Below are 20,345 nucleotides of genomic sequence, written 5' to 3' on the forward strand. Positions count from 1 at the left end.
TTTCTCCAAACATTTATAATAATGCAGAAAGCAATAATAATTTCTGTTTTTAATAAAATAAAGTACGCCATGTATCTAGAAAACAAGCTAGAAAGTTTTTAAAGTTTCTGTTTCTTCGAGCTTTATTTACTTCATACTTGGGTATTATAACAATATCCTTTCTGTATTTCATATTTTTATATGAGATAACATCAGATATATTTTCTGTGTTATGATTTTTCCAATGTTGTTTTTAAATTATTATTTGCACATGAGTTGTGCAATTATAATCAGTAGTAGTATTTCAAGTGTCTTAGAGTATTATTTTTTTATAGAATATTGTTAATTGCCTATTTAAGTTTGCTTCATGTCTTAATTTCTCTTTTTTGAAGGTGCTTCCAGGTTAGGTTTCTCTCCAACAGATGCAAGAATTGTTTTAGAAAGTGATGGTACTGAAGTGGAAGATGATATTTATTTCCAAACTATTGATAGGGATACAATATTTCTAATTCTTTGTCCCGGAGAAAGGTGGCTTCCACCAGGAGTTGAAGCACTTAGAGCTGGTAAGAGTAAATTTTTAGTAATATTTTTAAAGTTTAATTATCTCTTTAGCATTTTTTATATTCCTGATTGTGTTTATAATTTCAGTTTTATATAATTCTTAGTAGTGTTTTGTACCAAATATTTATTCTTAATACAAAGTCTCATAAAGTCATTTCTAAAAAAAAAAAAAAAAAAAATGTAAATATGGGTTTTGTGTGAATAAAATGCTGTGGCAAGAAATTAAAAAAATAATAATAATAAATTTAAAAAATTTTACTTAACTAGATTTTAGCCTTTTCCATGATTTAAAATACGAGTAGTTTAAAAAAAAAGTTACTTTTGTCTGTAGTGCTCGTGCAAACTGCAGATACTTTGATACAGTCTTCTTTTTTATTTATAACTGGATTACTCACGTTTTGAGTTTTAAAGTTTATAGTTTGACTGATTTCCTCTTTTTATACTGTATGTGAATAGTATGTGGACTAAAATTTTTATTATTTTTATTTGTGAAGGATATCTCAAATTTTAATTAAAATTTCTATTTATGGCAGCAATGTTTTATGATATAGGGATTAACTTCTGTTGTTTTAAATCTTATGTAGCTAAACTTTCTGTTTTACTTAACCATGTCACATAATAATAAAAAAGTACATTTGAAATGAATTTTCATTCTGCTTCTAATATATTGACATAAAATGTTTAAATTATCTGAAAAAGTAATAAAAACTGGCATCCAAGTATTAGAGACACTTTTAGCCAGTTTAAAATAATTCAATATATATTATAATGAAATTATAATTTCCAGTTATGATTAATTACGTATTCCCTCTTTTTTGTAAAGGAAGAAAAGAAATAATTTTCAAAATATAGTTACTTAGCTTTTCCTGCTTTTAGAAGTATAAAATATTTTTCAGTCTAGTATTTTCTCTTAAACTGTGACTGAGTGTTATTTTTTTCAATTATAAATCTAACATAAAATGTATGTATCTTTTCTTTCCCCCTTGCCTTTTTTAAACAAAAAATTATTTTCCTAAATTTAAAGTTCTAGAATGCATTTTAATAGTGAAGCTTTTCTTTAATTAAACTGTATAAAAAAGTAAGTTGTATGTTATATTTAGCTTATTATATTTTCAGTGATTAATTTTAATAAATATTTTCATTTGTTAAAAATTTGCTGTAATTTATTAATCCTAAATATATCATTAAGCTCTTTTTACATTATTCTTTTAAATTCCTAAGCTTAGAGTGTTCTACGGTAACAATAGTTTGTAAATACTATTATTATTTTACATTTAGAAAAAATATAAAACTAATTAGTTTATTAATATTTCAAAATTATTATTTGTGTAACTAACTTCTAGCTTTAACCTTTCATTTTTTTTTAATCCAAAGTAAAAATCTGGGTACTTTTCCATTTTGCCGGCGCAAGCGATAAAGACGCCAAAAATGGTACAACCGATGCCAAATGGAATATCCTTGCTGGTAACCTTTTATACCTCATTTTCAAAACAAGTCGAGCAATTTCTTATCAGATTGATTGTTTCTTTCAATACTTGCATACGATCATATACAATTTTTATCATATAGTTCAATTTTATGTCCTAAGGCCACTTGCGGTAATTAAGTCAGTTAGGGTGAAATCACACCACTCACCCGAAGGCAAAAATATAGAAAAGGCAAAGTCAAGGTTTAAATTCATACATTCTAATGAGAATGCAGTAACGAAGTAAAGCACTGCGGTTTTGCATAATTTCTGAGTAAGCTATTCATACGAATTGAAATCATTCTTGCACTTAAACTTGTATTCCAAATTAAGATTTAACTTGAAATTAATGTACATAATTACTGAGATAATTAGATTTTTGTAGCGTAGTTTATGCAAGATGAGATCATTTAGGGTTATGTGATATGAAACGGCGAATCAGGATGTTGTACCATGAAAGCATAGTAAATTCTTAAATTAATGCCTTTTTACAAATTTATTGTCTTTATTTGTAGTCTTTTTGCAACATTTTGAACGATATTAAAATGCTTATGCCTTCAAAATAAAAATTTCTTAACATTTGTTAATATTTTTTATGTGTACACTGTGTTGTCACCAATAAAGTGTGCTTGTCGAGATTTGCGCCGGCGAAGCAGAAAAGTAACAAAATCTGATATCATTAATTAAAAATAAGGTTTCTGGGGGGGAAAATATCAAAATAAAATTATGTGCTTTTCCTACATAAAGCAGGTAGTGGTTTAGCTGATAACCTTAGCATAAGTATGTATATATAGAGAGAGAGTTTTAAAATAACTTTAAAAGTTTTTATGATATATTTTTGGATGGTATTATATTTTTTCATGTATTTACATGCCTGCTCTTTATTTACTTGTGTTTTCTGAATTTGAATGATATTGCAAATTAGTTCCCAGCAATAATAATCATTTTATTTCTTTGCAAACGAATTTACATAAAAAAAAGTTAATTTACTTTATATAAATGATATATTATATTGCATTTATATATGTATATATACATATATTACCAAAAATTATAATTTTCTAAGCAAAATAAATTCTCATAGTTCAGATATATTAGTAAATGTAATTGAAAAACCTTGCACATTTTTAAGAATCTGAAGGGAAACCTTATATTTCTCGGTTTGATATAACAGGCTTTTATATAAACAGCAACTTTTTAATTATGGCTATAAAAACATTTTTAAAACTTAACCATAATAGAAATATTTTTTTAAGTTTCAGACATTTCACGTGACATCCAATAAGTTGAGGGGAAAATTTCTCTTTTCGTACTAAATCAAAGAATTAAAAAAAATGTCTTCACAGAGAATTTTTATTTATTATTTTAAACATTAGTAGTACAAGCAACTTAATATGAGTATAGCTTAATATGAATTCAATACATGCAGTAAGAGTCTGTTACTTCAAAATAAACATAATCAATCACACACACAATAATTGTAATAGCCCTCCCTACATTTACGTTCATATCACTGCATGTAGGGGCTTACGGAATTTGAGCAAATTGGAGGACTCGACTATCATCTGTAGCAATGATACCTGTAACAATGTTACCATGGTTACAAGACAAGCCAGAAGGGTGAAAATGGCTATTCTAAAGTAACAGACTATAACATAGTTGAGTAAAATTTTATTCCACTTTATAAAGATAAACATGCATTCCTCCCCCCCATTACATAAAATTTTTTATTACTATTCTGCAGTATTAGACAGTGCTTCTAAAATCAAAAACTGATACTATTCTAAAAAGAAAAAACTCTAATGTAGCCAAATGACTTCCCATGGTTTCATATTTAAAATAGTAACAAGCATTAAGTAAAGTGTCATTCTTGTTAACCGTTTATAAACAAAATTTTAATTTAATGTTCTAATAAATAGGAAGGTCTGTTATGCAAAATTTTAGATTATATTTTATTAATTGTTAGCCATGAGTTAAAACTTTTTTTTTAATCTATATTAACATAAATAAACATTTGCCCCTTTATTTCTTTTTATTAAAAATTGTAATTTATTAAGCTGTTGAATAACATAATTTAATTGGCTTTTAATTAAAGAAAATTAAGTGTTTTATAATATATCTAAAGTATATACTTCAAAGTAATTTAATTTTCTTCTGTGTTATTTCTCTAATATAAACAAATCTATATTCAATTTGATCTGCACATATATGCCCATGATATTTAGATGTGAACAATGCTCATTAGTTTTTGGCATTACAGCTGACTATTGACAATCATGTATTAAGAAGTGAAAAGTTAAGCAATGAGTGTTTTCAAATCTGCTATTTGTTTTTGTGCCTCCTTGTCATCAACAGTGCAAGAAAATAACAAATGCTTTTTTTTTTTTTTTTTTTTTTTTTTTTTTTTTTTTATAACATACCTGCATTACAAGAGTTTTGAAGTTCTGCAAATGAAGTATTGTTATTTCATTATAAGTCATTCTCATCTCTGGCTTGGTATAAATAAATATTATGTCTACATATAATAAAAATAGCCGTAATATTTGCCACATTATTTTAGATTAAACTCTTACAGTGATTCTATATTTTTCCATGAAAATTTATTACGAGTTTCAAGTAAAGTTCCACTTCTGGTTTTTTCATATATGGTAAAAATCAATATTCTGTATGCATTGTATGTGCATATAAAAGTTTAAAATACCAAATTTGTGAAGTTTTAGAGTGTATCATAATATATTTTTTCACAAAAATCTGTTCAGAGCTGCAAGTAAAGTACCACTTCTGATTTATCAATTTTAGCCAAAATCTAATACGTTGTTCTCATCATTAGTATTAAAATTGGAAAGTTGCAAATTATATTTAATTTAATTTTCTCAAAAAACTGTTTTGGGCTTCAAGTAAAATACTAACTTCTGGTTGTCCAGTTATACTCCAGATTTAATCAACTCTTTATGTGACTTCAGAAAGCTTATATACAAAAAAACTGGAAGTTTTGTAAGTTTGATATAAGAGTTATTGAGGATAAAACAAAATCTTGTCACATATATAGACATCATTCTAAAAATAATAAAAACATTTTGTGGGAATCCAATTCATGCTTATTTACTGAAAACTCGCTATCGAATTTTTGGACCGAAAACATTATCCCCCTTATCTATTTATATATATTTTGGACCGAAAACATTACCCCCCTTATCTATTTATTTGTTGGCGGGAAGTAAAAATTAGCATAATTAGAAAAGAAATTACCTTTACTTAATTAGATAATGAAAATTCAAAAAACTTGCTCAGTTCCTTTTAGAACAGTAAGGCATGACTGATCTTTCTTTAGAAGAATAGCATGCATATGAGAAAAGAGAGATAAGGTGTGTAAACAAGGGAATTTAATATTAGGCAAAAAAACAAATAAGTTTTAAAATTTTTTTCTGAGGAATTTAATATGCATCAAAGTATAGTATCTGTCATATGGGTGAAGCTGTGTAAAGTTGTCTGAATGAGAAATATTTCTACGAGTAGATTTGCTGCAATGCTTCAGTCTTATGGCCAACCTATTTTCATAATATTTCACCTTTGATTTCTTCTTTAGAGAGGTATATCAAGGGGAAAATCACATGTTTCATAAATTACAAACACTGCAGAACTTGGAAAAAAATCAGGCAATTGAGAATGTTGTACAGTTAGATTTTGAATGTACTTGTTTTGGAATTACGTTTTGCCTAGATGTGTTTGAGCAATAAATGGTTCATCTCCTAATACTTGGTACGGATATAATGGAGTAAATGTCTGTAAATAGTGTTTCTTTTGTTTACATTTATCTGTTGCTAGTTTTTAATGTTGTACATTTGACCACACTTTATAATTTAAAAAAAATAAAAAATTGTTAAATTTTGCACTCATCTTTTGCAACAAAATGCTGTATACTTCAGCATATTTAGCATTAGAAATTCATCTTATTCATATGGTTATTGCATTTAGGAATTCTGTACCAGGATGTCCTCCGTATATTTGATTAGGCCATGCTAGATTGTGCTTTACAGATTTCTGTGTTCATCATAATGTTCATTCATCCATATTTTCATTCCCATAAGCCTTAAGTTACTGTAATTAAAGTTATTTCTAGCTAAAGAATTTTTTTTTCATTCTGTCTAATAGGTTGCGCCTACATTCATATCACTTCTGAGAATAAAGCATTAAATATATAATATAAAAAAGTTTTGAATAAAAGGGCTCTGGCATCAAGAAGAAATTGCATTATGTAGCTGGAACTAAAAAGTGAAAGGGGTGAACAAATTCTTGAGCCAGTATAGGTTTTGAATGACAGGTTCTAGATTTGTGACAAATTATTTGATTGGTGCATAAATTTTGTTTGTTTTCTTACCATTCCATTTAATTATTAACTATGAATTAAAACAACATTAAATCCAGAACATAAATGAATAAAATAGTCTCCACCACTATTCACAACTATTTCTTGGCATTCAGGGAGCTCCTTGTTTCCATTAGGTGAAGAAATCTTCAAGTCAGATGTTTAGTGCCAGATAAAGGTATGGCAATGCTTTTGGCAGTACCCAATGCAGATGACAATCTGAAGGCATAAGGTTTGGGGAGTATGCTGGAAGTGGTAAGATCTGCATCCTTAAGTCCTGAAGGCCTGTTTTTATTAAGTGTAACATCTGCTGTTGTTGACCTGAAGAATTACTTGAGGGCATCTTATTAGTTACAAACATCGCAGCAAAAACACTGCGGGCGAAAATGTTGCAGAGAAAACAACGCAATGCGAAAACGTCGTGCTACAAAACATTGCAGTTCTAAAATATCGTTGTTGATAATAAAGCGGTTAAAAAACTTCGCAGTTTAAAAATATCATGGTAAAAAAGTATCTACAAATCATTGCATGACAATAACATCGCAAACATGCTTTTTTCAGGCTTTAATAATTGTAAATGGATATTCCCATAATGATTTGTGAGTGCAAGATGGAAAGAAGGATAATTTTTACTTTTATATTTTTTATTGACTAATAAATGTTTGCTGATAAAGCAAGAAGGAAACTTAAGCATAGAAAATTAATGCAACTTATAGCACTTAATAGAATTTTAAATCGTCATATCAAAAGTCATTAATAAATCATTTTTTATAAAGTTTTCATTGGTAATTTTTCATGAAAAGTATAATCTAAAAAATATTAGGAAAAGGAAGGTAAGTAACTGCATGACTTTATCTATAAAAAATTTTCTAACTTAATTATGAGATTATTTTCTAAATTTCTGTTACTCTAATATTCTTATAGTGAAAATTATTTCTTGTTTCGTTTCAGTTTATTCTTATAGTGTTATTAAAATTTTCATGCACAGCGTGCAGTCAGTTACTTGAATGTCGATTTCTTAATTATAAATAATACGAAAGTCAGCTACATAATATTTCAGTAGGATTTGGATTTATTAGATTATGCCAAAGCACACTGTGGCTATCTGCTTACGGGTGGGATTCCACTGTGGAGTACATTCTCAGGAACCGGTTCATATGTGTATTATACTTTAGGAAAATCATGAAAATCTTCATGCAGCCTTTATTTTTTTTTAGATCAATAAACATAAGTTTTAATCATTATGCAGATTCACTACATCCACACAAGATTAAAATGCAGAATTTTGAGTGGTCGCTTTAAATTGGATTGCTTACATTTACTTTTAGATTTAGACATGTCTTATTAGCACTTTAAAAATATTATTTAATTTTTCATATATATTTTATTCGAAAGTTTTGTAGTTACTTATTGTAAACTTACAGTGACCAACTTCTTAAGACAATTTTTAATGTTTTTCTTCGGTGTTTCTTAATTTTCAGAATATCTTAATTTATGCACTCCAGAAATCTGTAGCGAAATTAAAATTAATATTTCTGAGTGAGATTCTATTTTGTGGCGATTCTTTGTTCTCAGAATTCTTTCCCTAGCAACTTTAAAGCGACTAATTTTTCTTGCAAATTTTTAATTAAAGATAAAATTTAATGAAATAAGAACTTAATTAAATTCCCCTTATATAATTTTCAAGGATAAAAACTGCACACATTTTGCATTGACATTTATTTTCAGTGACTGAAACGTTTCAAGTACAAATTTTTTGTATTTAAATAACAAACAGTTTGGAATAAGAAAATGTAATATTTTTATGTATCATTTTAAATGCTGTAGAAACATATGATTTTGAATATCAATCATAACTAAATTTTAAAATCCTTGTTTGCTTCGTTGCATGATTATTTTTTAATTAAAGTAACCAGAAAGAAAATGTTTTCAATAAAATGAAAGTATTTAGTGCTTTTATGCATTTAAACTATTGGGAAAAGATATCTTGAAAGAAGGTGAATTAATTTCCCTAGTTTACATTTTAAATCAAACAAAAGTATCTTTTTCTTTTAATAATTTTACAAATCTCATAGGTTTTTTTTTTTTTTTTTTTTTTTTCATCTGTAATTAACTGTAGTTTTACTTTCACAGTTCATAATAATAAGCAAAGATATACTGTGAATTAGCTAAATCAATGAGAGGTGTGTTATTAGGTAAATGAAGAATTCAATTTATCCATGTACACCACTGTAAATAACAAACATACTAATTGCTTGTCTGATTTCTTTTGGTGATTGAACTGGAAAAAACCACAGAACTTTTAAAGCATTATACAAATTTCATTTACATGTAAAGCACTTATATTTTTCACTTCTTCTTATTTATATTTTTCTCATTATTTACATAAAGTTTTATGCCTTAAATACATTAAATCCTAAAAGCAAATTGTATAATTTTTGTGTGTAAAGACTGGACACCAAATGTTTAACGTTATTTTGACAGAGTGAAACAGGTTTCGGGAAAATATGTATATTTCTCTTATTGGTCTGAAGAAGTATTTAATAATAAAGAAATAAATGCATATTGCACAGTTCTGAAAACACACTGCTTAAAATTTATATAATTAAGAAAAATATATTTAATTTTGGAAAATCTTGTTCCACAGATTCTAAATATTTACCATTCTCAATGACAAAGTTTGAATTTATGATGTTTTTATCATATGTATAATCAGGAAGTTTTACCTCCTTAATCGAACTACATAGATATGTAATTTTATTGGAAAAAGATTAAAATGTTGTATTATTCATTATTTCTTATTGCTGAAGTTTGCCCAAAAAGGAAAAATGTCAATTAAATCTATATTTTTTAAACATATATGCAAAAGGGCCAAAGGGCTTTATCAAAAACAAACAAGGAAGGGCGGTGTAAACATGTTTGGTAAACTCTAAACTTTTCTGGGTTCTCTTTTTAAACTGCATGGTTGCTGTAAAACATACAAATACTAATAAGATAAGAAATGCTATTTCTGTCTGTACGTGGAGCATCATCAGTAATGACTGAAATTTTCAGCTGTCTTATATTAACCAAATAGCCTTAAGCACCCAAAGGGAACAGATCCTCAGGAGTTAAGCTTGATCAAGATCAAGGTATATCTAACAGGTATTTCAATTCTCACTCTCCCCAATAGTATAATTAGCTGTAATTTGTTGTTCCCCGCTGAGTTCAGCTGCTTACCTTGTTTTTCAACCCAATACTCAGAACTAAGAGCTTCAAGTGTTAGTTTCCCAAAACGTTCCTAATTGCTTTCATCTTGCATACAGATTGCTACAGTTTCCAGCCAAACCCTTATCCTCATTTCTCTTTCAAAACAAATACAGTCAAAAGTTGTTAATCCGGAATCGTCGAGACTTCGGCGATTCCGGATTATAGATCATCAGTTTAAATCTGGTAAGATGGCATGCAGAAATTACAAAATTAAAAATATGAAACCGTAATTTATGAAATAAAGAACAATTATGATCTAAAGGGTATCAAAATTTACAAAAAGAAAAAGCTTAATATTTATTTTACTTTATTAAACATTTCTTTCAATGTAAGTTGCTTCATTTCATGTGATAATACTTTCTCTTTAATTCTATTAAACAGACATAATTTCTTGTTTAGTTACAAAGTTCTGCTGTTCAAGTCCTATAATTGCTGTGTTGAGAATACCGACTAATTTGTCAATCGAAATGTTTTCGTTTTCAATAACCTCTGGGTCACTTTCTTCACTATCGGAAGCGAATTATAATGATGAGGAACTTGATTTACATCATATCAAAGACGGAGTACATCGAGATGAAATACTACACTTAGTAAGGAATTATAAGCCAAATAAAATATAAAACATCTGTCCTGAAGATAAGGATAGTGCTGACAGATCAACTTCCAATCCGCAGCGTGAAATTGATAAACAGATTTCGGATTTAAAAACATACTTTCGCTTTGTAGATACAAATTACATATTAGTAAATATATATCGGAAATTCTATTTGACATAATCGAAAGTTCAAGCTTACTTTTATGAAATTGCTCTAACAGTCTGCAAAAAATAATAAGCCGGATCCAATTCGAAGATTAAGGAACAACGCAATCTGCAACATTAACTGAATTTTTAGCTTAGCTTATACCTCCGTTACACATTAAACGCGCATGCGCACAAACATATTCGCAGACATAAAGGTCTTATGCGCACTCTTAAACGCCTGTGCGCATGCGCAGAAAGTTTGTAGCTTTGAGGTCCGGATTATGGGTGTCCGAATTAACGACTTTTGACTGTATATACTACTATAAATGAAAAAAACATTTTCATTTTCTGAATAAAATAACTGAATATACACTGCTCGACATTGAAAATGCAACACCAAGAAGGAGTGGTCAGAAAGTGATGAAATTTGGAAAAAAGACAGAGACAGCAAGAAGCAATAAGTGATCTTTATTTCAAAATGATAGTCAGAATACAGAACGAGAACGGTGTTGGCTCAGAAGGATGTAGGACCACTGCACACAGCGATGCACGAAGAAATATGTCTAGGCATAGAGTCAATAAGAGTGCGAAGTTGTCCTGAGGGATGGCTCTCCATTCCCTTTCAACCATTTGCCATGGTTCGTCTTCTGAACGAGGCAGGGGCAGAATCTACAAGCAGCGTCCTATCACATCCCATATATGTTCGATTGGTGACAGGTCAGGAGAGTACAGTAGCCAGGGAAGCATCTGTATACCTTGCAGAGCATGCTGGCAGATGCGAGCACTGTGTGGTTGGGCATTATCCTGCTGAAAAATTGCATTAGGCAGCCCCTGAAGGTAGGGGATTGCCACCGGCCGCAGTACATAATCCAAGTATCGTTGGGCCGTCATAGTGCCCTGAATATGAACTAGAGGTGACCTGGAATCATAGGCAATAGCGCCCCAAACCATTATGCCACGTTGTCATGCGGTGGGGCGTTCCACAGTTACTGCCAGATTAGACTTGTCTCCACGTCGACGCCGCACACGTATTTGGCGACTGTCACTAGATAAACAGAAGCATGACTTATCTGAAAACATGACGTTTTGCCATTCTGTCATCCACATCGCTCTAGTCTGGCATCTATGCTGTGGGTTCAATGGCAGTCTTCTTAACAGACGCTGTGAGTGCAGGCCACGTTCAACCAATCGATGGGAAATGGTTCTGGTTGACACGGGAACATCCAGGGTATCTTGCACATGCTGCAGAATTGCAGTACACGGGACTTGCGAGACTGCCACAGCTTGTCCGCGGATGCATCAATCCATGCATGCTAACGTCATTCTGGCTGCACTTGCACCCCTCCTTTCCACATTTCCTTGTTCGAACCATGTTCGCATCCATGTGGGTATCAGCTGCAATTTGACGTATGGACCAACCCGCCCTTCTCCGTCCGATCACCATACCCCTCGTAAAATCGTCTGTCTGCTGGAAGTGACTTTGTTGATGGCGGCCTGGCATTCTCTCCTATTACACTTATCCTCCGGGACAAAAACCAACTTTCTTTGATAATTCATCTGGCAGAAATAACGACACGAATATTGCCCATTCTGCACCTTCCTTCCCTTATATCTTACTTCATGTGCGTCAGAGAGCTGCGCATTTCACATCATTTGCATAACTCAGTGATGTGCGTCTACTCTAAAATTTGCATAAATTTCTGACCACTCCTTCTTGGTGTTGCATTTTCAATGTCGAGCAGTGTAAAATGTGAAACTAAATCATTTATTGAAAAATGAATTTTTGTAAAAAGCTCTTAAATGAATATTCTGAAAATTTTAGGTTGTGAAATACAGCATTTAATTCTTTCCCTTAACCCTTTCAGTCCCAATGGGTTATATAAGTCCCAGTAGATGTTTAAAGAAGCCTAGATGGAATTAGACGCATCAATTTACTACATAGTTGATGTAATAGGTGGGCCACCTTTGCCTCCTATGAAGGGACGGACAGTTATAGGCATGCCTGTTCCGAGATTCAAACCCGGGAACTTTAGTATCGCAGCCCGGCTCCCAAAACCTTTATACCATATGGGCGACCTAAATCTAAAAGTAAATATAAGCAATCCAATTTAAAGCAACCACTCAAATTTCCATATCTTTTTAATCTTGTGTGGATGTGGCAAACTTGTGTAATGATTAAAATCTGTGTTTGCTGTTTTCAGAAACACTGTTCGTCTTAGGGAGATAATAAGAAGAAGTTTCACTGCAAGTATACATTATTTCTAAGAAACAAAAAACAACAAAAAATTCTGCAGGTTTCAGACCTTGCATCCAAAGGGGCGTTCTGTTAACATTTTGTGTGTTACCTTTATTTATTAAATATCATGTTTAAAAAAAATTCAGTTCAATAGCATTGTCGCAAAATAATTTTAAAATGGGTATATCTTTAGAATTTCCAATGCACAGTTCGGCGCACTGGAAATAAAAAGTCCTCCCCCCCCCCCCCAAGTAGAGTGTTGGGATTGCTCCTTTTGAAATCCTTGAGTTTCTTAATAAAAATTCGTTAAAGTTTTACAAAATATGAAATCCATAATAAAACAAATTTCAAATTTGGTCTTCCACATGACCATATTCGTAGGAGGATTGCATCATTCAAAATTCAATGGCTCTATGTAACATTGTTTTATCACAATGCGAGAAATATACATACATTTATGCAGATTTTTCATTATTTAATTTCTTCAAATATAATGCAAGGCTCTAACACTTGGTGGCAACAGTTTAAAAAGTGAAACAGACATTTATAGGGATTCAACGCAAAATCGCAAAACAAAAACAATGGTCCTTCAGGGACAAAGCTCCTTTGGACTAAAAAAAAAAACTGTGAAAGTTTTTGTGTTTTTCCTAAAGTATAATGTGCATATGAACCAGTTCCTGAGAAGTACTCCACAGTGGAATCCCACCCCTTAAGCAGATAGCCGTAGTGTGCTTTGGCATAATCTAATAAATCCAAATCCTACTGAAATATTATGTAGCTAACTTTCGTCATAACTAACAAATCGACATTCAAGGAACTGACTGCATGCTGTCTATGAAAATTTTAATAACACTATAAGAATAAACTGAAACAAAACAAAAAATAATTTTCACTATAAGAATATTAGAGTAACAGATGTGAAGAAAATAATCTCATAATTAAGTTAAAAGTCATTCAGATATTTACCCTTCTTTTCCTAATATTTTTTAGATTATACTTTTCATGAAAAATTACCAGTGAAAACTTTTTTAGAAAGGATTTATTAAAGACCTTTGTTAGTTAACTATGTCGATTTAAAATTCTATTAAGTGCTATAAGTTGCATTAATTTTCTACGCTTAAGTTTCCTTCTTGCTTTATCAGCAAACATTTATTAGTCAATAAAAAATGTAAAAGTAAAAATTATCCTTCTTTCCATCTTGCACTCACAAATCATTATGGGAATATCCATTTACAATTATTAAAGCCTGAAAAAAGCATTTTTGCGATGTTATCATCATGCAATGATTTGTAGATACTTTATTTTTTACCACGTTATTTTTAAACTGTGAAGTTTTTTAACCACTTTATTTTCGACGATGATATTTTGTACCACAATGTTTTAGAACTGCGATGTTTTGTAGGCACGACGTTTTCGCCTTGCGTTGTTTTTGTCTGCGATGTTATTGGCGGACATCATCTTGTTAGCAATTTCTGTGCAGTTTGCTGAAGTTGATACTGTTGAAACTTAGTTGAAAATGAATGTTTCCTCTTTGGCTCACCACATGACAATACTGTCTTCTATAGATGAAGCTAACTTTTCACATGAGATGTTCCCTTTCTGTTTCATCTGAAGCATTGTTTCCTGTATCTAACCTTGATGTAGAAGCATAATTTTTTGTCATCCTTTACAATTCTGGACAAAAGTGATTGATATTGGTAGCAAAGTGAGGACAAGCAAGGAAGGAGGCACAGATTACTAGACATTGCCCTTTATTGTTGTTGCTCAAAACCCATTCATCAAGTTTTTACTCATTCATGTGAAATGCAGGTATGTGACTACGATTATGTGGTCACAGTTCATATGTGAAGACAATTCTGAATCTGTGGGGCATTGTTCATGTTGAACTAAACACTGCCTTTCATGAACAGTGTCCCTTCTTAAAGTGAACATTCTGCCTTAATATTCTTTTACATTAATAACATTGTCACTATATTCTGCTCTAATGTGTTTCATGGCGTCCATACCTGGCACATCTCAGTTAAATTAAAACAACATAATATTCTAGAAGAAATGTTTTATCCGTTTGACTCTCAATGTTCAGTCTCATGCAAAAAAACAAGACTTAAAAACCACAATAACAGAAGGAGGTTAAAGAATGCATTAGTATTAATGGTTCAACATGATATGAGTTAAGAAAAGATTATGTTATTTACTGCACATACTACAAACAGTAACAGTTAGGCCATTTTAGATATTGCATCTTATTTCTTGACTGATGGAACTTACACAAAATTTAATAAATGAATTGGCTGTACGTGTATGAAACACTTTCACTTGTCTTGCAATGCACCCTCCCCCCCTCTTTTTTTTTTTTTTTTTAAGAGTTAGTATGGGAAGGCATTACCAGTTGACCTATGGTACATCGCTGGTGTCCCCCATACTTTTACCTTTACCCTATCACTTGTCTTTCTTTTCCATGTATTTTTATTTACATGGTATGCGAAATTTATGCCATTAGCATTTATTATTTTTAAAAAATGAAAATCTTGTGTATAATACAGTTGAACAGTGAAGGGGTTTTACACATTAATATGTAAGCATGTTATCTGATATGTATTCATTATTTGAGAACTGGAAAAGTAATTGAAGTAATTTCTAATTTAGGTATTGTTTGTTTATGTTATGCTAGTCCAATTAAATATGGGTTGATTATTCTATAGTAAAATGAAATACAGATGTATGATTGTCTACACTATTTGGGAACAGGAGCATTTCTTTGATTTTATTGTAAAATTCGTCAATATGTAAAGAAGCTGGCTCATTTGCAGAATTTTTTTCTGTATTGTTGATGATCTTACACATTAGACAAATTATATTGAGATACAGAAGCAAATCTTAACTGAAATTTATTGTGTTATATGCAGTAAAGGACATAGAACAGAAGCTTTTGTAAAAGATGAATATATCATTGCTTCTGAAAATTTTTAACTATGTTGATGTTCTTGTTGAAAGAACCAAAATGCCTATGCTTGAGATGGATCAGGTGTATTAAAATGTTTGCAAGTGTAGCTAAATATCCTTCACATTTAAAGTGTGCATATTGACTTACTGTCAGCATGCATTCTCAAGTAAATCTAATTAAGAATTAAATTTTTCATACAGTAAAACTTCAGTTACTCAAACTTCAATAAGTCTTCAGTAAGTGTAACTAAATGTCTTTTTTTTAATTATTATTTTCCTTGATAAATTAAAATTTTAAATTTTCCCCCTTTGATCTTTTTATTTTTGGCTTATCAAAGTCCAACTGTATTTGTCAAAGGAACTAGTGATTTCCAACCACAAACAAAAATTTTCATTTTCTTTAATAGAAACTAAAACTTAGACTGCAAGAGAATTATTCAATGAAATTGTAACAAAAATTTTTTAAGTATAATACTTGATAGGGAGAATGTACAAGTTATTTTTAGGTGAGTAATAATTAAAAAATTACAATATTGTAATAATTTTGCAATAATTTTAGAATTAAAGTATTACAACTTAAATTTGGCAATTAAAATGGTGACCTATTTTTATCTGATATTTTTATGCGTCCATATGTAATACAAATAGCCAATAGGTGTGCAAATAGCAAAATGTATTTTTTTAGCATTTCTATTGAGAAATTGAAAACAAAATTATTGTAAAATGTAGTGGTGGTACTAAAGTTTTAATTTTTTGTTTAGATGATACGCGTTAGTCAAAAGGTTGAGAACCGCTGCTCTGGAGGATTGTGACACAATGGTCTAGAGGCTCAGGGGTCTTGCCCTGAAACCACAAAGCAAATACCATAAATATACAATATGGAGTTTAATTATTGCTGTTTTTTATTATTTATAATAGAAATAATGATGAGTGATGTATAACTTTTGAAAGTTGTTTATATTAATAAAAGGAACTTATTTTGTCTCAATGAAAAAGAATTTTAAAAGGCATCCGAATTGAAGTATTAAGACCCAAAAATTGTATGATTCAGCAGTCATTTTGTGCTATTTATAGATAAAAGATTAGTAATTAATCGGTTTTTCGGAAAGAAGAGGAGCGCTGTGCGTCAAAGGGTTAGTGTACAAAAGAACTTTGCCTCCAAGGCCATTAATAAAAAAAAAAAAAGATTTTCAGAATCTGAAAGGAAAAAATAAAATTGTCATATATCTCTTGAAAATACTAGTCATTTCAAAGGAATGACAATTGTAAACAAACAAATACTACACAGCTCAAATTCAGCTTTGCTTCCCAAAACTGAAATAAATCATTACTCTATAAAATGAAATTCCAGTTGTTAACAAATTCTCAGAACTGAAACATTATTACCTACCCCACCTTCTGACATTGAAAGACTTTCCTGGGTGATTGTGACAATTTATGAACAATTGGTTTCCATTTTACAAACGTAATGACAGAACTGGTGATTCTCATAAAGTTCCTGCTGCACATACAGACGAAGCTTCATGGTCTTGGATATCACAGGTTTATTTTACAATGTGAAATGTGGAACACCCTTGCTCCCAAACATTTTTCATACATTGTTACATTAGGACTCTGTCAGCCTTTTCATTTTAACTCTGACTCTATAATTCAAAAACATCATTACCTTATAAATAAAGCAATCAAAGAAAACAAGGAGATGGACTTGGTGTCCATTCAATTCAAACTCCAATCGCTAACTTTCCTTTCCCTCAAACAGAACAGCTGCAACTCTAAGGGCCTTAGAGTGTGTGTGGTGCAGTTGCACCATCATAAGAAAATTCTAAACTATAAAGTTTTCAGCGAATCAGTTACAGAAAGTAACTTTCCTAACTTTAATTGAATAGACTAAGCTAAAGAACATGGGTATCTGTGAGGATGAAAGCATAATACCTAAACAGTTATTTCTAGCAGTTAGATCTTGAGCAAGAATTTTGTGTAAAATGTATGAAATCAGATATACTCTATAAGACTTATTAAATTATAATATATTTTAAACTGCTAAAATCAAAATCTTTACATCAGTCAAACTTCAGTACTATTTGTTTAAATGATATATTAATACTGTAAATATGCTTTATGAGATGTGTTGAAAAATGCATGTCATGATATGTTTGGAATAGTTGATTATTGATCAGTGATTCCAGATTGAGAAACGACTAGTAGGATGTTTTTGAATTATGATAAATGGGATCACTTGGCAACTTTTAAGAATAATATGCTGAAAGATTAATAAGTGACGTTAAATGTTTTACAGGATTTCTATGAAGAACATTCTAATTAATAATTTGGTCTATATTCTGTTTATCCTAAAGATTACTGCATTATGGTAGTAAACTGAATTTTATACCTTTGGTAGGCCTAATTTGAGTCTATGGTGTAGCATGGACATTTGTGTTGTTTTATTTTCATATAAAATAGTAGGATTTAAAATTTGAATTGAGATTTGTTGTAAGAGAAAAGAGATACAAAATTCTAGAATTCTATTCCCTGGGATGCTGTTGGTCAAAACTAGAACTTGAGTAAATAATGCTCATATGCAGATCCAGAGTAAGGGTGAGGCATTTGCCTCAGCTGAAGGGCTAGAAAGGCACCAAATTAGTTGCAAAATTTTAGAAAAATGTTTAAAATATAAATCTTAATAGTTAACTTTCACTTTTGAAATGTATTAAGAAGTAGCATTTTAAAAATAATGAAGTCTATAAAAATGACATTATATTCTTGCACACCTGCACAACTCTTGTGCTTTTCTTTAATTTTTTCAAAAATCAAACAAAAATGTAAGTTATTGTTAAGGATTTAATATTTAAAATGGAACAAAAAGGTAATTTTCGATTTATTAATTTATATTTATCCCAAGTCAAACTTATCTTAGACATCAAATGATAAATCATTACAATGGTTGATCCTAATATTCTCTTTAAGAAAATGAGATTAAAATTTTAAATATTTTTTCTGGGGAATTTAATATTGCAAGAAAGCAAAAGGGGAATAAAATTTTGCAATCAAAAACTTTAATTAAAGCTGCATGCTAAATAGTGGGATTAATCTAACATCAAATGCTAGTGAATGTTTTGTCTGCATGGGTTATTTTTTTTTCCTCACAGGAGACGTAAATATGAGCCTATTTTCCTCTAGAAAGTCCTCTACAAATGCACCCATCTCCTAGGCCTTCATACATTTGTTGTTAAATGTCTTACATTTGTTGTTACATTCATACATTTAAATACTTCATATTGTTAATAATTAATTCATACATTTAAATACTTCATATTGTTCATATTATTAAATACTTCATACATTTGTTGTTAAATGAACAAACATGAAAAAAGAATTATCTTTAGTTAGTAAGTCAGACTGTCAAAAATCTATTGATGAAAAAAAAAATTTTATAAAAGTATTTTTTCATAGTAGAAATGATGTATGCTTTAATCTTATAACTAAAATGAAGATATTACAAATTATATAAGATGGCTCCCAATTTCCAGTTCCTTTGACTGGTGAAAAATTAATGTTATTAGATTTAGTTATTTTAAAGTTAAGGATAAGTAATAATAGTAATGCTTGTCTACGTGCTCCATCATTAGCTGACTTGACCCAGCTGAGAACCCCTATATAGTGCAAGGGGAGGGTTGCCAGTCATCGTTCTCCAAGAGGAAAAAGCTCACCTTTGCTACCAGCCTGCGCTCCCAATCCGAGGTGGCAGACTTTGAAAATCTCTGCAACCATGGCTACCTCCTGTTGGAGTGGCTCATGGGGTCACCACTCCTGGTTCTCAGGATTCACCTGGAGATCTGACTGGTCATTTAAAATGCTTCCACCAGTACTATTGAAGGGCTCAAACCCTTATCCCTGTGGGCCAATCACATCAAGCGGAGTACAGAGTTCTTACCTCTCTCCTCACCGAAGGGCCACCACTCCCTCCGGCAGGCCAACCGCTTGGCGGAGTAGAGTTTTTACCTCTCTTCTGACAGAGCAGTAGTCTTTGCCAATCCCCTTTCAGCCCGACCGTATGAAACGATCTTTCTTCAGAGTTCTGGAACCACCCAAGCTGTTGCTTTTATACACCCATGGCCGAGACTGCCTAGGTATAGATCCTAGCTAGTAGCTTCACAGAGTTCTCTGTGTCGACCCCTCGGGAAGGGGGTAGGTTAGGTAATGTTGAGTTTAACAAAGCACACGAGGACTATCTGCAAAAGCAGAGAGGTATGCTTAATCATTTAAAAAAAGAACCAGCTTCTAACTTAGCATTTAAATATCCAAATGATATAAATGCTCCAGATATTCCATCAGAAATATCTAGATTTAGGAAGTACACTATTTCAATAATTCTAGTCACTAAACCAAAATCAAATGTTATATGAATTAATTCAAGAATACAATTTAGTTTAATCATATCTGAATTAGAAACTGAGTTCAAAATATTTTTAACATTGGCAGTTATTACTGTTAGGATTGAAAAGTTTTAGAAAACTTAGAATAGTTTTTAAAATATACATTCAAATATCACTATTTTCTCTACGGAACATAAAGTAGATATTGAAAAAAATCATTGTCAATTTTACTTTGTTAAAAGCAAGAAAAATTATATTGCAAAAAAAGTGCAATACTTTCTATTTTATTTCTGTATTATTAGTTATTTATCTGAAAGGTACCTTTATTTAAAAAATTATTACACATATAAAGCTATGATTGCAAGTATTATAAAAGTTATGGCATGAACTTAGCACAGCTAACTTTGTTGAATTTAAAAGAGAGAAGAGAG

General features: G+C 30.7%; 1 protein-coding gene across 1 annotated transcript in view; it reads left to right on the plus strand.

Annotated features, from left to right (window-relative positions):
* Window positions 1–20,345, plus strand: part of Drep2 (DNA fragmentation factor-related protein 2) — a 53,866-nt gene that overhangs the window by 20,546 nt on the left and 12,975 nt on the right. Inside the window, exon 3 of the mRNA XM_035375145.2 lies at window positions 372–542. Within this exon, the coding sequence (XP_035231036.1) occupies window positions 372–542 (171 nt within the window). The remainder of the gene's footprint in view (window positions 1–371; window positions 543–20,345) is intronic.

The sequence above is a fragment of the Stegodyphus dumicola genome, chromosome 3 (assembly GCF_044657685.1).
Source record: "Stegodyphus dumicola isolate Sdum_Otavi_A_Nest chromosome 3, ASM4465768v1".
Taxonomy (NCBI): Eukaryota; Metazoa; Arthropoda; class Arachnida; order Araneae; family Eresidae; genus Stegodyphus; species Stegodyphus dumicola.